This window comes from Puma concolor, chromosome C1 (assembly GCF_028749965.1).
Source record: "Puma concolor isolate L17-30 chromosome C1, mPumCon1.1.hap2, whole genome shotgun sequence".
NCBI lineage: Eukaryota > Metazoa > Chordata > Mammalia > Carnivora > Felidae > Puma > Puma concolor.
The window spans coordinates 190,031,804-190,046,971 of record NC_141674.1 but is presented as its reverse complement, the minus strand read 5'-3'; the positions used below and the strand labels follow the sequence as shown (position 1 = coordinate 190,046,971).

Genomic DNA, 15,168 nt, shown 5'->3' with positions numbered 1-15,168 from the left:
GAAAACTGAGGCTCAAAGAGCTCACTTCTTTGCTCAAGGTCCCATGACCATTAAGCTGCTGAGCCAGAACTGTACCCAAACTGTGGCCCTAAACCCAGGTCTTTTTCTGCATCTCCTCTGAATTATCCCAATGATCTCAAAAATAACTGTGCTAAGGCACGGAATTGAGATGAATGTTTATATTCCTGGTTTTGAACCAAGAGAGCCTCCATGATAATCTTCTATAAAACCTAATGATTTAGGAAGACTAATCCATACTAGCATACAAAATCAAATGAGGTAAATTCTCAGTTTGAGGAAGATGCAAATTGCAGAGAAGATGAGTATTTTATTTTTACCAAACCAGCAATTTGGAGATACTTTATTAAAGGGAAGTAGAAACAATGTCTTAAAGACTGAATGGCTCAGTGACCTGAGTGGCTCAGTCAGTTGAGTGTCCGACTTTGGCTCAGGTCATGATCTCATGGCTCGTGGGTTTGAGCGCTGCTTCAGGCCTGGAGCTTGCTTTGGATTCTGTGTCTCCCTCTCTCTTTGCCCCTCCTCCACTCGTGCTCTCTCTCTTAAAAATAAACATTTAAATAAATACATAAATAAGAGGATACTGTATTTCACAGCCAAACACTTAAGAGCAGTTAAAGGGGAAAAGGCATTACAGACCTAAAAAGTTTTTTGTGTGTGTGGTATATTTAGCGAAGCAAAGGAAAAAAAAAATCAAATAAATAGGGGAAGAGGGGTGTACCCAACTTGAGATCTAAATTTTCTCCTGTCAACCTCTTTAAGAGAAAAGAACGGGAGGAAAATTTGGAACCAATTTGAGATTCTCTTTGCATTTGATGCTATATTACATTATAGTGTAAATGTATATTCATTAGTTATCTCCAAATTCTCGTAAACTTTATCCCCCAGAAATAATTTAAAAAATTTTTTACGATGTAATTAGATGACTTTTCATGACCGACTGCTGTGGTAACTTTTTTACTTCATTTAAATGGTGTCCCTGCTTTCTAGGTGCTTCCTAGGTGCTTTCTAGGTCTGCAGCCTTCACTGGGACATATCTGACTAGTTCTGTTCTGTGCATACAGATTAAATCTCTGAACCTAAACAACTATCTTGCACGTATAAACCACTGTATCAAAGGAAGAACATAGCTGATTTAGAAAGAATAAAATACCAAAACAAAAAGAAAAGAATCCTCTATATGTACTTCAGGATAAAATTCAGTGACTGTCTCAGCTAAATCTCTAACAAACTATGAAGTATGGAATTACTTATAAACATGCATTATCTTTCAGTGTGCTTACCACTTACCACAAATATCAGGTACTTTAAGTTCTAGAGCAAGTAAAGAAATAGTCAGGAAGTAATAATAACTGGTAATACTATATGTCCTGCTACTTAACACACTCATTTTCCTATACATTTGTGAGAAAGAATATTCTATTTGTAAATTACTTCAGGGTACATGTGTCTGAAAAGAAAATCTGAATTGAGGCAACATTCATAAAAGCACATAGAAAAAAATTCTCAAGAAGAACAGACTTTATTTTTAACATAAATGTTCTATTTTCTTGTGAGGCAGCAATAAGTGTTCAGATACAGGGAATACATAAGTACATAATAACAATATTTATCACCATTGGAAATGCTGTTTATTGGGAGATTTTTGTTAGAAAAACAAAATTTTAAAAAATTGCATTTTAAAAAGATTTACACAGCTTAAAACAGATGAAAGATACAGACTTTAAAAAAACATAAATTATATTCAACAGGATTTTTTAAACAAAGTATTGTTCAGGGCTGCTCTACTTATTGTTAATTTAAGCAGAGTTAAACTTTAAAGTGCGAAGTATTCTTAGCTTTTTAAATGCAAATTCAGCACTTCCACTGGTCTGATTTTGAGACATCAAAATTCCAAGCATTAAGGAATGAATCTTAAGTTTAGAACAGTGAACTAAATTCAGTAATGTCAATTTTTCTTTTATTTCCTTTAACAAAAGAAAATCTTGACAACCCAGTCCTAATCTTGGACATACAGAAGGCTGTAAGTTCTGCCACTTTTTTAAAATATCTTTTCCAGTAAAAGCCAACCATTTAAAAGAAAAAAATGGGGGGGGGGGGGAGAGCCTTTCTTGTTGCCAGTTATTCCACAGTTAGCAATAACACGTTCCAAAAGGCTGATCTGGCCTCTCATAAGTGTAAGAAGTATTTTAAACAAAATGAAGATTCTAGTTAAGAAATAATTTTGGCATCCATGCTCACCATATTAACCAGAGACAAAACAGATATTTTAAAAATATAATTGCTAACAAAAGCCACGACAAGTAGTAAGACTTAGTCATGATCAGAAACAATAAATTTTATGTTTTTATCATCACAAGGAAAAAAATCAAGAGTAAAAAATAACTTAAGACAAAGTAAATAACCAGAGAATACTTTTACGGAAATATATATGCTATTTCTTTTACTGCAATGGAAGTAAATTTATTTAAAACTTAAAAAAATTTAAATTATATTCCCACTGAAGCTATTCTAACTTATCTTCTGTATAGTTTTCTACAGAAACACAAGATAATCATGGAATGTAATTTTAGAAAATATTCTATTGGGAGTAGGTCCATTTAAAAAAAATCAGCCATCTGAACTAAGGGTTAAGCAAGAGCTGAATGGGACCTATGGTTAATATTTTTAAAGACTGCAATAAAGCTCATATGCTTAAAAATTAGCCCTTTGGCACTGGCAGTTGAGTTGTCTGTACCTTGTACCTTTTTTATTCTTTCAAACCTCAGGCTCTATTTCTCCCAAACCCAAGGGGTATGTTTGGTTACTATACAATGCATTTACCTGCAAATTCACATTCTCCTTACAACCAAACATTAAAAGTTCTACTTATAAGACTCTGTAACTAATAACTCTTAAACCTGTTCTCCCATTCTGGTTTTAAATTACTTTAGATAAAGGATATATGAAACGCTATAGAAAGATGTCAATTATACAAACATGCACAACAAAGAGAAAGATTGTTTATAAAGTGGCATTTTAGTTGTAAAATGCCCTTGTGATTTATAGGAATGGACAGAAGTAAGTGTAAAGTAAGGAAAAGAACACTGATTTAATGGAATTCAAGTAATCTACAAACTGAGGATTTTTTTAAAAACTTGTTTTTAACTTCTTCCTCTTACCATTCATACCAACTCACCTGAGGAGTTTCAGCTTTTCTTCTGTACTTTTGATAGAGCAGTTTTCAGTGGTGAAATGGTTAAGTCAAAAGACATAACATATAAGGCAAAGAATCAAGGTTCTCAAAAAAACCAACCAACCAGAAAATACAGACCCTGAATAACTGAGTTTTACTAATTTAGAAGCCACAAAGCACTAATTCCAAGCAAATTAGTTTTGTATGGAGAAGGTACCAAAATTTATCAGTGTTACCAAGTGAAACTGGACAGACTTATTCAAATGTTTGAATTTATCTAATCTGTATAAATACATCGCCATTTTAAACTTCACAGGGCATAATTTTAAATACTCAGATGTTTTAAAGGTGCATGAGTATAAGAAGTCCTTTCAGATTTATTGCTACCACTAAGTTTTCTTTGATGGTACATGTCTGAACAAATTGACGTATTAACCCTCTAAACTGTATTCCTTTTACAAGTATTAAAATTTTTTTCTCCCTATATGTATAGGAATATTAAATTATTGCATCATAGGTAGTATATGAAGGTCTTAGAAGGATGCTTTTTATCAACAGTGTTTGCTGGAACTCATTTTTAAAAAGAGCTGCTCCTTAATTTCACTACCACATACACAAACATGAAATAGTGTTGTCATGTGATATTGGCAGTGATTAAGATGAGCCTAAATCCAAAACTGTATGGATTTTTCAAAGAATCCTGTTGTTTATATGCTCCAAAGCTCTCTTTGCCTGTCTTCCGCACTGTGTGGAATGCTGGAGAGAAAACTAGCAAAACCTGTAAGCAACATATCTCAGTGCCAACCACCATAAAGAAAATGTCAGTCACAAGATTCTGTGACTACGGATTGCTATTCAATGGATTACACTCCTGGCAAACTACTAATCCTGACCAAATCCACGAGACAACAACATCACAAAAGCAAAGGAGGAAATCCATGCACAGCCATTTTAGGACCTCTTGGAACTATGATACAGTGATGATAAAGGGAGAGCATGTGATAAAATATTTTGCAGAAAACCAAAGGGGTTCCTTACTCCTAGCTAGCAATCAACACTGGGTAGTTTCCTTCTGGCTCACTGACTTTTAAACCAAGTTCCAACAATGGGTGAGAAAGTATTAAAGCACTTGTCTCCAGACTATAATTTTTCTGACCACATGGTGAAATGTGTACAGGAGTAGTGAAGAAAACAACAGTTTTACAAGTATTTCACCCAAAGCACAAACTTCTGACATCCAAAAACATAAATCACATAATGTACTATTATTTAGTATTGCTTTTTATCTCTGGTTATATATTTGTTCAATGCATTTACCTATCAATTCTTGTTTGGGAGAAGAACATAGTCATGAGATTAAGATTGCTGGGAAAATGTCAACAATCCCTTTGGTCCCAAAGCTGAAAACAGCTGAGAAAAGCACACATCTAGAAAGGGAAACAAGAAACAAGAGGCCACCAAAGAATCTTTGAACATCCTGTCTGCTACGTTTCAGAAAATGTAACATTGGTATTATAAAATAGTCATTTTCATATAAAAGATGGTTCTTGCAGCATCATTCACGTCTCCCTTCAGGAATTATGTTTGCAGGGATCAATTTTTTGTTTTTGTTTTTAAAGAAGTTTAATTTGAAAACAAAAAACAATGTGATATTGGCCCTCCAAAAGTAAAGAATGAGACCTTTTTTGTTTCAATCAGTGCTTTCAGAAAAAGCAGGCTAAGCAACGAGGGCTGGCCTTCATGAGTGAGCAAAGCCATCAGAGGGCGCTGCTTTCTTCCAGAAGTCATACTGTGACACATCACCATGGGAAGTGGGAGCACATCACAGCCGACTGGGAGTGCGCGATGCCATCACAATGAAATGATCTGAGGAGGTTCTCAGTTGCCCAGAAAAATGGCCACACAGTCTTGTGACCTATCCTTCAGCTTCTTCAATTGGCTCTGGTGGTGGAAGTAGAGAGGCCGATGGCATGACTGTACTTGTTCCTCGAGAGACCCGGTCTTGCTCTGTGTTTGTAGACAGGGAGGCCACAGCAATAGGCTGCAGCAGAGTGGTTGTCATACCAGTGGTAACTGTCAGACTGTGCCCAGAGCCCTTGAGAGTAAGATCTGGTGTGGGAAGGAGTGGCTTGAGGATGCTGACGAGGCAGAAGGCAGAACCACTTTTAGGAATGAAATTCACCTTGTTTTTGTCAGGACAGTAAAAGGCTGGGATTTCGTGAAGCTGCTTTGGCCTAGGCATAGAACAGACAACCCAGTAATTTTAAGTCACAGAACACTGGAAGTAATTTTTTTTTTTTCTAAACAGATAACTTATAGATAATGAAAGGAATATAAAACTCAAGTTATGTCAAAAGCTCCAAATGTTATGGGCCAAAGTGGAATTAGACACCTAATTCAAAATAAGTATCTTAGAATGCCAGAAGTACATCATTCATCTCTGCTGCTTTCAGTTCCCTGGAGAGCCCCCTGCAGCATTCAGGTGACTCAGGCTGACAACCAACTGTATCTCAATGAAGATTTAAGACAGCCATTATGAATAAAGAATTTCCTAAAGCAAAAGAAATTCTAGATGTTAAAAAACAAAAATATGTTCCACTACATTTTTTCCAAAACCTGTACTATTTTGAAGGGAGAAAGCAAGTAAATTAACGACATACAATGTCCATCTTTTGCTAAATTCCACCCCTGTGTGACTCAACTTCAGTGGGCATGAGTTTTCAAGTGTGCTTAAAAATCTCTTTGGAACAATTTTTTTAGTTAACCATGAGGGTTTTCTGAGAAACATAATGGAAATATAAAATCAAAATCAAATTATTCATTGTCCCTTCCTGTCCCCAGGGGCTCCTGAAAACTCACCCAAATGGTTGGAAAAAGATACTAAGTATTACTGATATTTTGTGAAAATAAAGATATTAAAAAATTCAACTGTTAAAGTAACATGGAAATGCCACAAAATTAAAAAGAAATTGGGGCTCCTGGGTGGCTCAGTCAGTTAAGTGTCCAACTTCAGCTCAGGTCACAATCTCACGGTCCGTGAGTTCGAGCCCTGCGTCGGGCTCTGGGCTGATGGCTCAGAGCCTGGAGCCTGTTTCAGATTCTGTGTCTCCCTCTCTCTCTGCCCCTCCCCCATTCATGCTCTGTCTCTCTCTGTCTCAAAAATAAATAAAACGTTAAAAAAAAATTTTTTTTTTAAAAATTAAAAAGAAATAACGGTGGGAGAACCTAAATATATCAAGATTCAGATGGAACAACGTAATATGATCATATGATGAAAGTACGATTCTCATCTCTCCTAATGAAATTTAAAAAATTAAAATTTAAGTGCGCCAAGTCTGCACCAGATTCTGGGGATCCAAAAATGAAACCATCTACAAGGAGACAGACTAAATATGTAGTTCGTGGGGGGAGGGAGATGCTGGGAATAGGACTGTATCTCAACATAATTAATCTCATTTGTAATCTTACATGTTTTATGCATTTAAAAACATTATCAGGGGCACCTGGGTGGCTCAGTCAGTTGGGAGTCTGACTCTTGGTTTTGGTTCAGGTCATGATCTCACAGTTTGGGAGTTCAAGCCCTACATCAGGCTCTGCAATGACAGCGTGGATTCTCTTTCTCCCTCTCTCTCTCTGCCCCTACCCTGACTGCGCGCTCTCTCTCAAAATAAATAAACTTAAAACAAAAAACAAAAAACAAATGGGGCGCCTGGGTGGCTGTTGATTGAGCATCCGACTTCGGCTCGGGTCATGATCTCACACTCTGTGAGTTCGAGCCCTGCATCAGGTTCTGTGCTGACAGCTCAGAGCCTGGAGCTGCTTCAGATTCTGTGTCTCCCCCTCTCTCTGCCTCTCCCCTGCTCATGCTCTGTCTCTGTCTCAAAAATAAAAATAAAAACATTTTTTAAAAATTAAAAAAAACAAATAATAAAAACATTATTCAGAGAAGTTACAAATTACTTCAAAGCATCCCTAATCTTTGCCAGACTGCCAAAGGTGTTCACAGTACAAAAAAGCTCAAGAAGTCCTGTAAGAGGTCTGACAAGATAAAAATGACTTGTAAAGGGGTTTAAAGGTAGCACAAGGGAGTGGATAACCTGTGGCAGAGGAAGAGGGAGAATTTTGTAGGAAGAAGGCTTACAAGGGAAGTAACATCTGAGCTGGGTCTTAAAAAATTAATAAGCAACAGTCCTGGGGAATGTGCCAAAAAAAAAAAAAAAAAGGAAAAGAAAAACCTCCAAGCAGACAATGCTTTTGATAGGCAGATTTTATTAATAGTGAATACTACCCAAGGACAGCTTTGATAAATACAATAATTTAAGAACAAAGAAATAATTTAATTGATGTTTTACTTGTGCAGTCTTCTTTCTTATATACAATGGAAACATCAAGTAATTTTAGGACCACAAGTGTATCTGGGTAGATGAGAGGTAAGAAGAGCACACACTGCCCTATTTTTACTATGTGAGAGTATGGTTTTCAATTCCTTAAAGAAGATAGGAAGCTGAGGTTAGATTTCTATTATTAAATTATGCTTGAATTTTCTTTTGAAGGTGGAAGCACCAACTTCCCCCACCGAACAAAAAAAAACACACAAAAAAACAAAACACCTTCCTTTGTCCCCTCTTCCAGCCGCCACCCCAACCTACCAAGAGGAATCACTCCTGACCTCTAACATTTTTCTAGGAGCTTAATTATTAACCAAGAAACAGATTATCCACTCCTGGCACACATGACCTATACCTATGCTAATAGAAGCTGCAAGTACTAATACAACTTCAAAGCTTCAACTTAGTAACTATAAAAACAAAAAAACAAAAAAATCTCAGAACTAATTTAAAATTTTTATTTTTCCTTAAGGATTATTCCAAAAAAATTGTGTCTCAAAATAGATATAACTGTTTACAAGCTGACTTTCTGAGAAACTGATGGGATAGGCTGGATAATAATTATAGATATTCTTATACTGATGCAAGGAATTCTTTCCTATCTGTTTTAAAAGCCTTATGTAATTTTTTTTTAATGCAGGAATTAATTATCAGCAAAGAAAATGCTGGGTCCGAGTTACTTATAATTGGAAGAAGGGAGAGAGGGAGGATCATGTTATATTTTTTAAAATACTTCTATACCACAAAAAGGCCAAAATACTTAGGAGTCTAAGGTAACTAAGGCCAAAGAATTCATTAGTTTGGCAGAAGAAACATATTAGACTTCCTTTAAAAAAGGAAAAAGTGCAGACGACATGGCTATGGTACGTGCTATAACACAAAGAATATAGAGACCGAAAGAAATACAAAATCTGGTATAAATTCTGGTCTAAATACAACCACCTATTTGCATTCAGGTAAATAAACATACATTTCTAGAAACCAGAGATCAAGCCTCACCCCACTCCAATCTCCAGTTCCTATCAGAGTTACTTCCTTCAAACCAAGAGTTAAAGAGGAGTATTCCTCAAACAATGATTAAATAAACTCAAAACTTTTTTTTTTTTTAAATTTTTTTTTTTTTCAACGTTTATTTATTTTTGGGACAGAGAGAGACAGAGCATGAACGGGGGAGGGGCAGAGAGAGAGGGAGACACAGAATCGGAAACAGGCTCCAGGCTCCGAGCCATCAGCCCAGAGCCTGACGCGGGGCTCGAACTCACAGACCGCGAGATCGTGACCTGGCTGAAGTCGGACGCTTAACCGACTGCGCCACCCAGGCGCCCCTCAAAACTTTTAATTTGGACCAATAATCTATATTTGTTTGTTGCTAGTGTGCCCAGTGGATTTTGCTCTCATTTTGACAGAGGTAGTGCAAAAGAGATGAATTTTTTTAGATTTTGAGTAATTTGTTTTATTGATAAAAAAGTTAAAATTACCTCTAAGAAATCCACTCTTGGGTTACTGCTATTAATTTTTGTTTTGGTACATAATGAAAATGCTTAAAAATGCTAGACATCCTTTGTATCAGTATAATTTGTAACAAACTATGTACACTATAAAAAGAGCAAGTTTACCCTTCTTTTTTTAAAATTTTTTTTTTTAACATTTATTTATTTTTCAGAGACAAAGAAGAGACAGCGTGAGCAGGGGAGGGGCAGAGAAAGAGGGAGACACAGAATCCGAAGCAGGCTCCAGGTTCCAAGCTGTCAGCATAGAGCCCAACGCAGGGCCTGAACCCACAAACTATGAGATCATGACCTGAGCTGAAGTCGGACGATTAACCGACTGAGCCACCCAGGTGTCCCGCAAGTTTACCTTCTAATAACAGATGCATGTGCCATAAAACATGTAACATGTCAGGGTTTATCTTCTATTTCTTTGATCCATCTATCTATCCATATACGCACACATACTCTTCCCTCCCTGTAGACACAAATAATGTAGCAGTATATACATAACTCAGACATTAAGTCCTGAGAAAACTTCCAAATCCAAGAGATTAAGGCAGATACCACAGGACACCAACCTACATAACAAATATTCACACAAAGTCATTTATTACAGAAATTCAAACTACTTTTGAGCCAACCAACAATTTCTCTGCATTTGGGCAAATCTCAATGAGTAAATCAAAGAGCTCAACTCCAAAAATGTCCACTTAGACCATTTGATTTTTACTTAAAAAATTAAAAAAAAAAAAAAATGGGATCATTGTATTAAGTTTATCTTGAGAGAGAGAAAGTGCATGTGCAAGTAGGGGAAGGGCAGAGAGAATCCCAAACAGGTTCTACCCTATTAGCTCAGAGCCTGATGCAGAGCTTGAATTCATGAATTATGAGATCATGACCTGAGCCAAAACAAAGATTCAGAGGTTTAACTAATTGAGCCACCCAGGCGGCCCTAGAATGATTCCCTCCCTCCCTCCCTCCTTCCTTTCCTTTCTCTTTCTTCCTTCATTTTTTTTCTTTCTTCCTTCATTTCTCTCTCTCTCTTTCTTTCTTTCATGTTTATTTTTGAGACAGAGAGAGTGTGAGTGGGGAAGGGGCATCAAAAGAGTGTCAGTGCAGAGTCCAACGTGGGGCTCAAACTGATGCACCATGAGATTGTGACCTGAGCCGAAATCGAAAGTCAGACATTTAACGAACTGAGTCACCCAGGCATCCCTTAAGAACTCTCATGGGAAAGTCTAAGCCAGCATCTGCAAATTGGGCATAAAAAATATGAGGTATTTGTCAGAGATGTATAGTCCAGGTCCTATCTCCACATTTATGTATTAGGCCTAGGATGGGGCCTGGGAATCTGCAGTTTCAACTACTACTCCAGACGATTATGATTCAGGAAGTCCATGAAACAGATCTGGAGAATTCTACTTAAATTTTCAATTTGCTACAGTCAAGCTTTTAGAATGACAGTGACATAGCAGTTGCTAAAACAGAGTTTTCAATTACTGTCACAAAAGCAGATAGGAGACTGAGAGCTGGGATTTCCTAGCATAGAAATTAAGGGGATTCAAAAACAATGCTCTTTGTGTGGCAAAATTATTCAGAATTTAGAATAAAGGAAGCAGTGACAGGAGAAGCATACAGAGGAACAAAAGGATTCCATATTCCAAAATAATTCCAAGATGTTCATAATGGGGGAAAAAGATAAATTACATTGAGTCAGACAAGGTTGGACAATCTTCACACTGTGTTCCAGGTTTCATAAGTGAGAAAAAGCCAGAAGGCTGACTCTTATACATGCAGCCATAGTGAGACTGGAAGGTGAGGGCTAAGAACTACCAGCACATCCCCAAATAATGTTCATCACCTAATTTGCTATCTCACACACACCAACCATCCTATAGCCATCACTCACAAAGCAAGAAGCCATGAAAATATGAAGGCTACAATACCTTTTGAGACTCTGAGTCTAAAATTGCAGCGCTTGACTAAAGTACCAGCCAACCGAAATAGAAGAGATCACATACCAATAGTACTAGATACTGCTTAAAATCCTGCCTGCTTCTTATGTTAGCTTTATCACAGGAACAGGAGTCTGTTACTATAATAGTAACAGAATTCTGTTTCCTATACTGGCAGACAAAATATTTCTAATAATTTTTAAAGAATTAGAGACCAAAAGTACATAAAAACTGAAGGGAATTCAACCCTTAAAAGAAGGAAGACATACTAGGTGAGAGCCATGGTCCACCTTGAATAAATATACCGCTAAATTCAATGTGTGATGTTGACTGTATACAGGTTCAAAAGTAACAGCCACAGATGACACACTGGAGACAACAGAGGAAATGTGAAAAACAACTGGGTATCAGTTGATATTAAAGCATTACTGTTAATTTCGTTTGATGTGATAATGGTACTGTAGTTATATAGGAGTACTATGGTTACTTTTAGGAAACAATATTAAATTGTACTTAAGTGTAATGATGTCTGCAACTTACTTCCAAACACTTTAGCAAAAACTACCACCACCACACACAAAGCACATATAACATAATGTTAACTAGAGTCTACGCTGTGGATACATGGGTGATCACTGTACTATTCTTCAACTTATTTGAAAATTCTCATATGGACTCTTAAAAACTGAGAACAAACTGAGGGTTGATGGGGGGTGGGAGGGAGGGGAGGGTGGGTGATGGGTACTGAGGAGGGCACCTTTTGGGATGAGCACTGGGTGTTGTATGGAAACCAATTTGACAATAAATTTCATATATTGAAAGAAAAAAAAAGAAAATTCTCACATGAAAAGTTATTTGAGGGGTACTTACGAGCATTCCTCAAAGACTTTGACCCTTTCACAGCCCTCAGGAGGCTCCCTTTTGAACATATAACTGTTGTTAGGTTTTGGTGAAGTTGCATATTTGGGCAAAGGAGAGTTGTTCCCATTCTCTGCAAAAAATGGCACGCTGGATTACTAACAAACACTACCACATAAATGCAGTCATACTAAATTGAATTGTTCATGACATTCCCCCACACCATGAACTACTTGAGGGTAGGAACAGTGTTTTATCATCAACATCATCCCCCAAGATCTAATACAATACCAGGTAAAGAGGAGATAATTAAATGTTTGTTAAATCCATAAAACAAAAAATTTTTCTTTTCCACTTACAAGTACTACAGCTTAATCCTGTATCACTTAATCCACGGCACTGAATACTGATCTATCTTGCCCCCTTATTTCTTATACACCCAGCAGAGACTCATATGCCATTTCCTTGCTTCCCAGTACATGCAACTGAGGTGGCTCTTCACTGGTTGCCTATCACTCACTCTCATGCTCCTCTGGTTACAATCTCTGCTCCACTTAGTTAGGAGCCATCTGTGCACTATACACCAAAGACTTCCTCGGGCCTATGAACGTCTCCATACCTAAGAGGTCCATCTCTGTTCATGTGCCAAAACTTCTTTCAAAGTCTAGCTCAAAGTTTTGAAATCCTTTCAAATTAACCTCATCAAAGTGAATGCTTCTTTACTCTGGTATTCCTGTTCAATGTTGATGTCCTCAGTTTATACTTTAAAAATTCTTGATATGTTACCTAAGTGTTCTAAAACTTTCAGTTTGTGTCAACTAAGCTATAAATTTTTTGCTGGCAGTAGCACTGTGGTTCTATTTTCTTATAAAAGAAATTTCTTAAAAAAAAAAAACTTTGTCTTAAAGTCAAATATAGCATTACACAAAATCCATGAGGTCCCTACTACTTATTACTGAAGTAAAAGTAGAAAGTATGAGCCCTGAGTACCAGGAGCCATGCTAAATGGTTTACACTCACCACTCCTTTTAATTCTAAAAGTACAGATAGTAGTTAAAATGCAGATTCCTGATAAGAAACACACGGCCCAACCAAAAGATTTAATTCAGTTTCAGATTTAGATGCACACTGGAGTCACCTGGGAGCATCAAACACTCTCAGTACCTGTATTCTACACCCCCAGGGGTTGTAATTTAATTGCTCCAGGGTGTTTGCCTAGAATAACTATATATTACTTAACCTAGAAGCTGGCAAAATGGGTCCAAATAGTAACATTTACAATTGCTTATGGCTTTAATTGACTTCTTTGGGAAATCTTATGTTCTTTGCACTTGTTACAGTCTCAATAATTTAGGGAATTGATAGTAATAGCCAACTGTAACATTTTAGGAACATTCAACACACTGTGATTAATAGCTTCTAAATAAATGACTGCTGAACTGAGCTGCAGAATTTACAAATATATTATTGCTCTCAAGTACACACAGTAACTTGGGTTAGGCTAACAAAATATTGCCCTGATAGAGACAGAAGAAAGGTCATAGTTGTTTTAAAAGGTAAGAACATTAGAAATTAATATTCAAATAGCTTATGTCTCCAAGTTATTTTTAAGTTGCACAAGTAGTTCAATACTATAAGGAAGCCCTCCAACCTTTTACTGTAGGCTTGCCTTCAATACTCATTTTGCATTGACATAAATCAGCCTAATTCTTGTTTGAAATTTCACAAAATGAGATTCTTAAAAAAAACAAACACTAATTTGAAGGTTTCAAGTTCAATTAAAAATAGTAAGGTAGTAAAAACAAGACAACTAAGGTGAGAGAAAACAAAGTGCTTTTTCAGGACCAATGTTCATTTATACCAAAAAGAATGTTTCTCAGTAATAAGAGACTTGAATTAACAAGTAGAGATAAGGAAAAAAAAAAAAAAGGTACAAAAATAAATGCCCATACACCCACCCAACAAGACCATCTCTTGAGCACCACGGTAAAACCTACTGTTGTATACTTTAATTTTTAAAAATCTATGTTATGAACGTATGTCAAAGTAATTACCTTAGTAGCTTTAAGTGTGTGTGTTCTACTAGAAAATGAATAGAATGAATGATAAAATAGCTGGTGTTCATTTATCATCTGGCAACAAATTCCTCCTTCATTGTACCTTTATCCCTGGGATCAACAAGCAGGTCATCAGCTGAACAAGGGCTCTCTTCGCTACCTTCATTTGAGATGGTGAGGAAGGATGTGGGGGACACAGACTGAGAGCGGCTGCTGTTGTTGCTTCCCCTGTCTGCCCCACCAGGGGTCTGCGTGTCGATGCTGCGTGTGCTGCTGCTTCTCTGTACGAGGGGGGGAGGTGCACGATGGCCATCTGGAATATCTTGTGGCTGTTATAAAAATTTTTAAACATACATATATTTATCACTGATTTTGAAACTCACCAGAAATGCACCCAATATCAACCTTCCCCTATTGTTCCAGATCACTCACAGATCAGAAATGCCCTACTAGGTCTAGCAGGAAAAACACCTTTGTGCTGCTCCATTAGTGACATCCCTATCTAATATGACTGCCCTACTAAACACTGAGCAGCATATGCAAAGACTCTGTATTCGCAGGGTTTGGTATATGACAGATGGCCAGTGCTTGATGAATGATAAACTGCAATGAATTAGTTATCTTGTAGTAAATATTTTTTAAATCGTGAAGAATTGCCATGGTAAATGAGGAGAAATCTAGGTGTAACACCAGGTTCTATATTAGAAGAAAAGTTTATCCATTGTGTGAACTAGTGATACTTGATGACAGGTCCTGTTACCTTCTCCCTCTGCCCACTTCCCCCTGAAAGAGTTTTTCCAAAGAAACCTTCCTAAATGAGGGAAAGATTAATGGTAGCAATGCTAATTATAGGGGAACATCAAGGAGAACATTAAAAGGAAAGCTTGCGTGGCTCACTTAGCAGGAAAACCAGCTCCCTGGTACACCTTTAGTTCATTTATCTTTATTATATCAGGGAGTTACTCCCATCATACAGTATGGACAAGAGGGTGTGGGGGGATTGTGTTTTCTCTAAGCTTAACCAACCTTTAATATCAGGGAGAAGATCTTAAGCATCAATAAAAATAATACTGCAAACCCCCCAATTCCTCTTTCACTGAAGAATGAAAGCTTAAATATACTCTGTAACATGCTTTTCAATATAAACAGGAAACTTTCTGTGTTTTATAGATGAATCATTCTTATGTCTTATGAGGATAATAGGTAAACAGAAGTGTACTTCATGAT

General features: G+C 36.9%; 1 protein-coding gene across 1 annotated transcript in view; it reads right to left on the bottom strand.

Annotated features, from left to right (window-relative positions):
- Positions 1-1,529: 1,529 nt before the first annotated feature.
- Positions 1,530-15,168, bottom strand: part of FAM117B (family with sequence similarity 117 member B) — a 94,830-nt gene continuing 81,191 nt past the window's right edge. The window contains exons 6-8 of the mRNA XM_086719301.1: positions 14,045-14,270; positions 11,897-12,017; positions 1,530-5,427 (exon numbers count right to left, since the gene is read on the bottom strand). Coding sequence (XP_086575427.1) covers positions 5,109-5,427; positions 11,897-12,017; positions 14,045-14,270 — 666 coding nt within the window. The 3' untranslated portion in view covers positions 1,530-5,108. The remainder of the gene's footprint in view (positions 5,428-11,896; positions 12,018-14,044; positions 14,271-15,168) is intronic.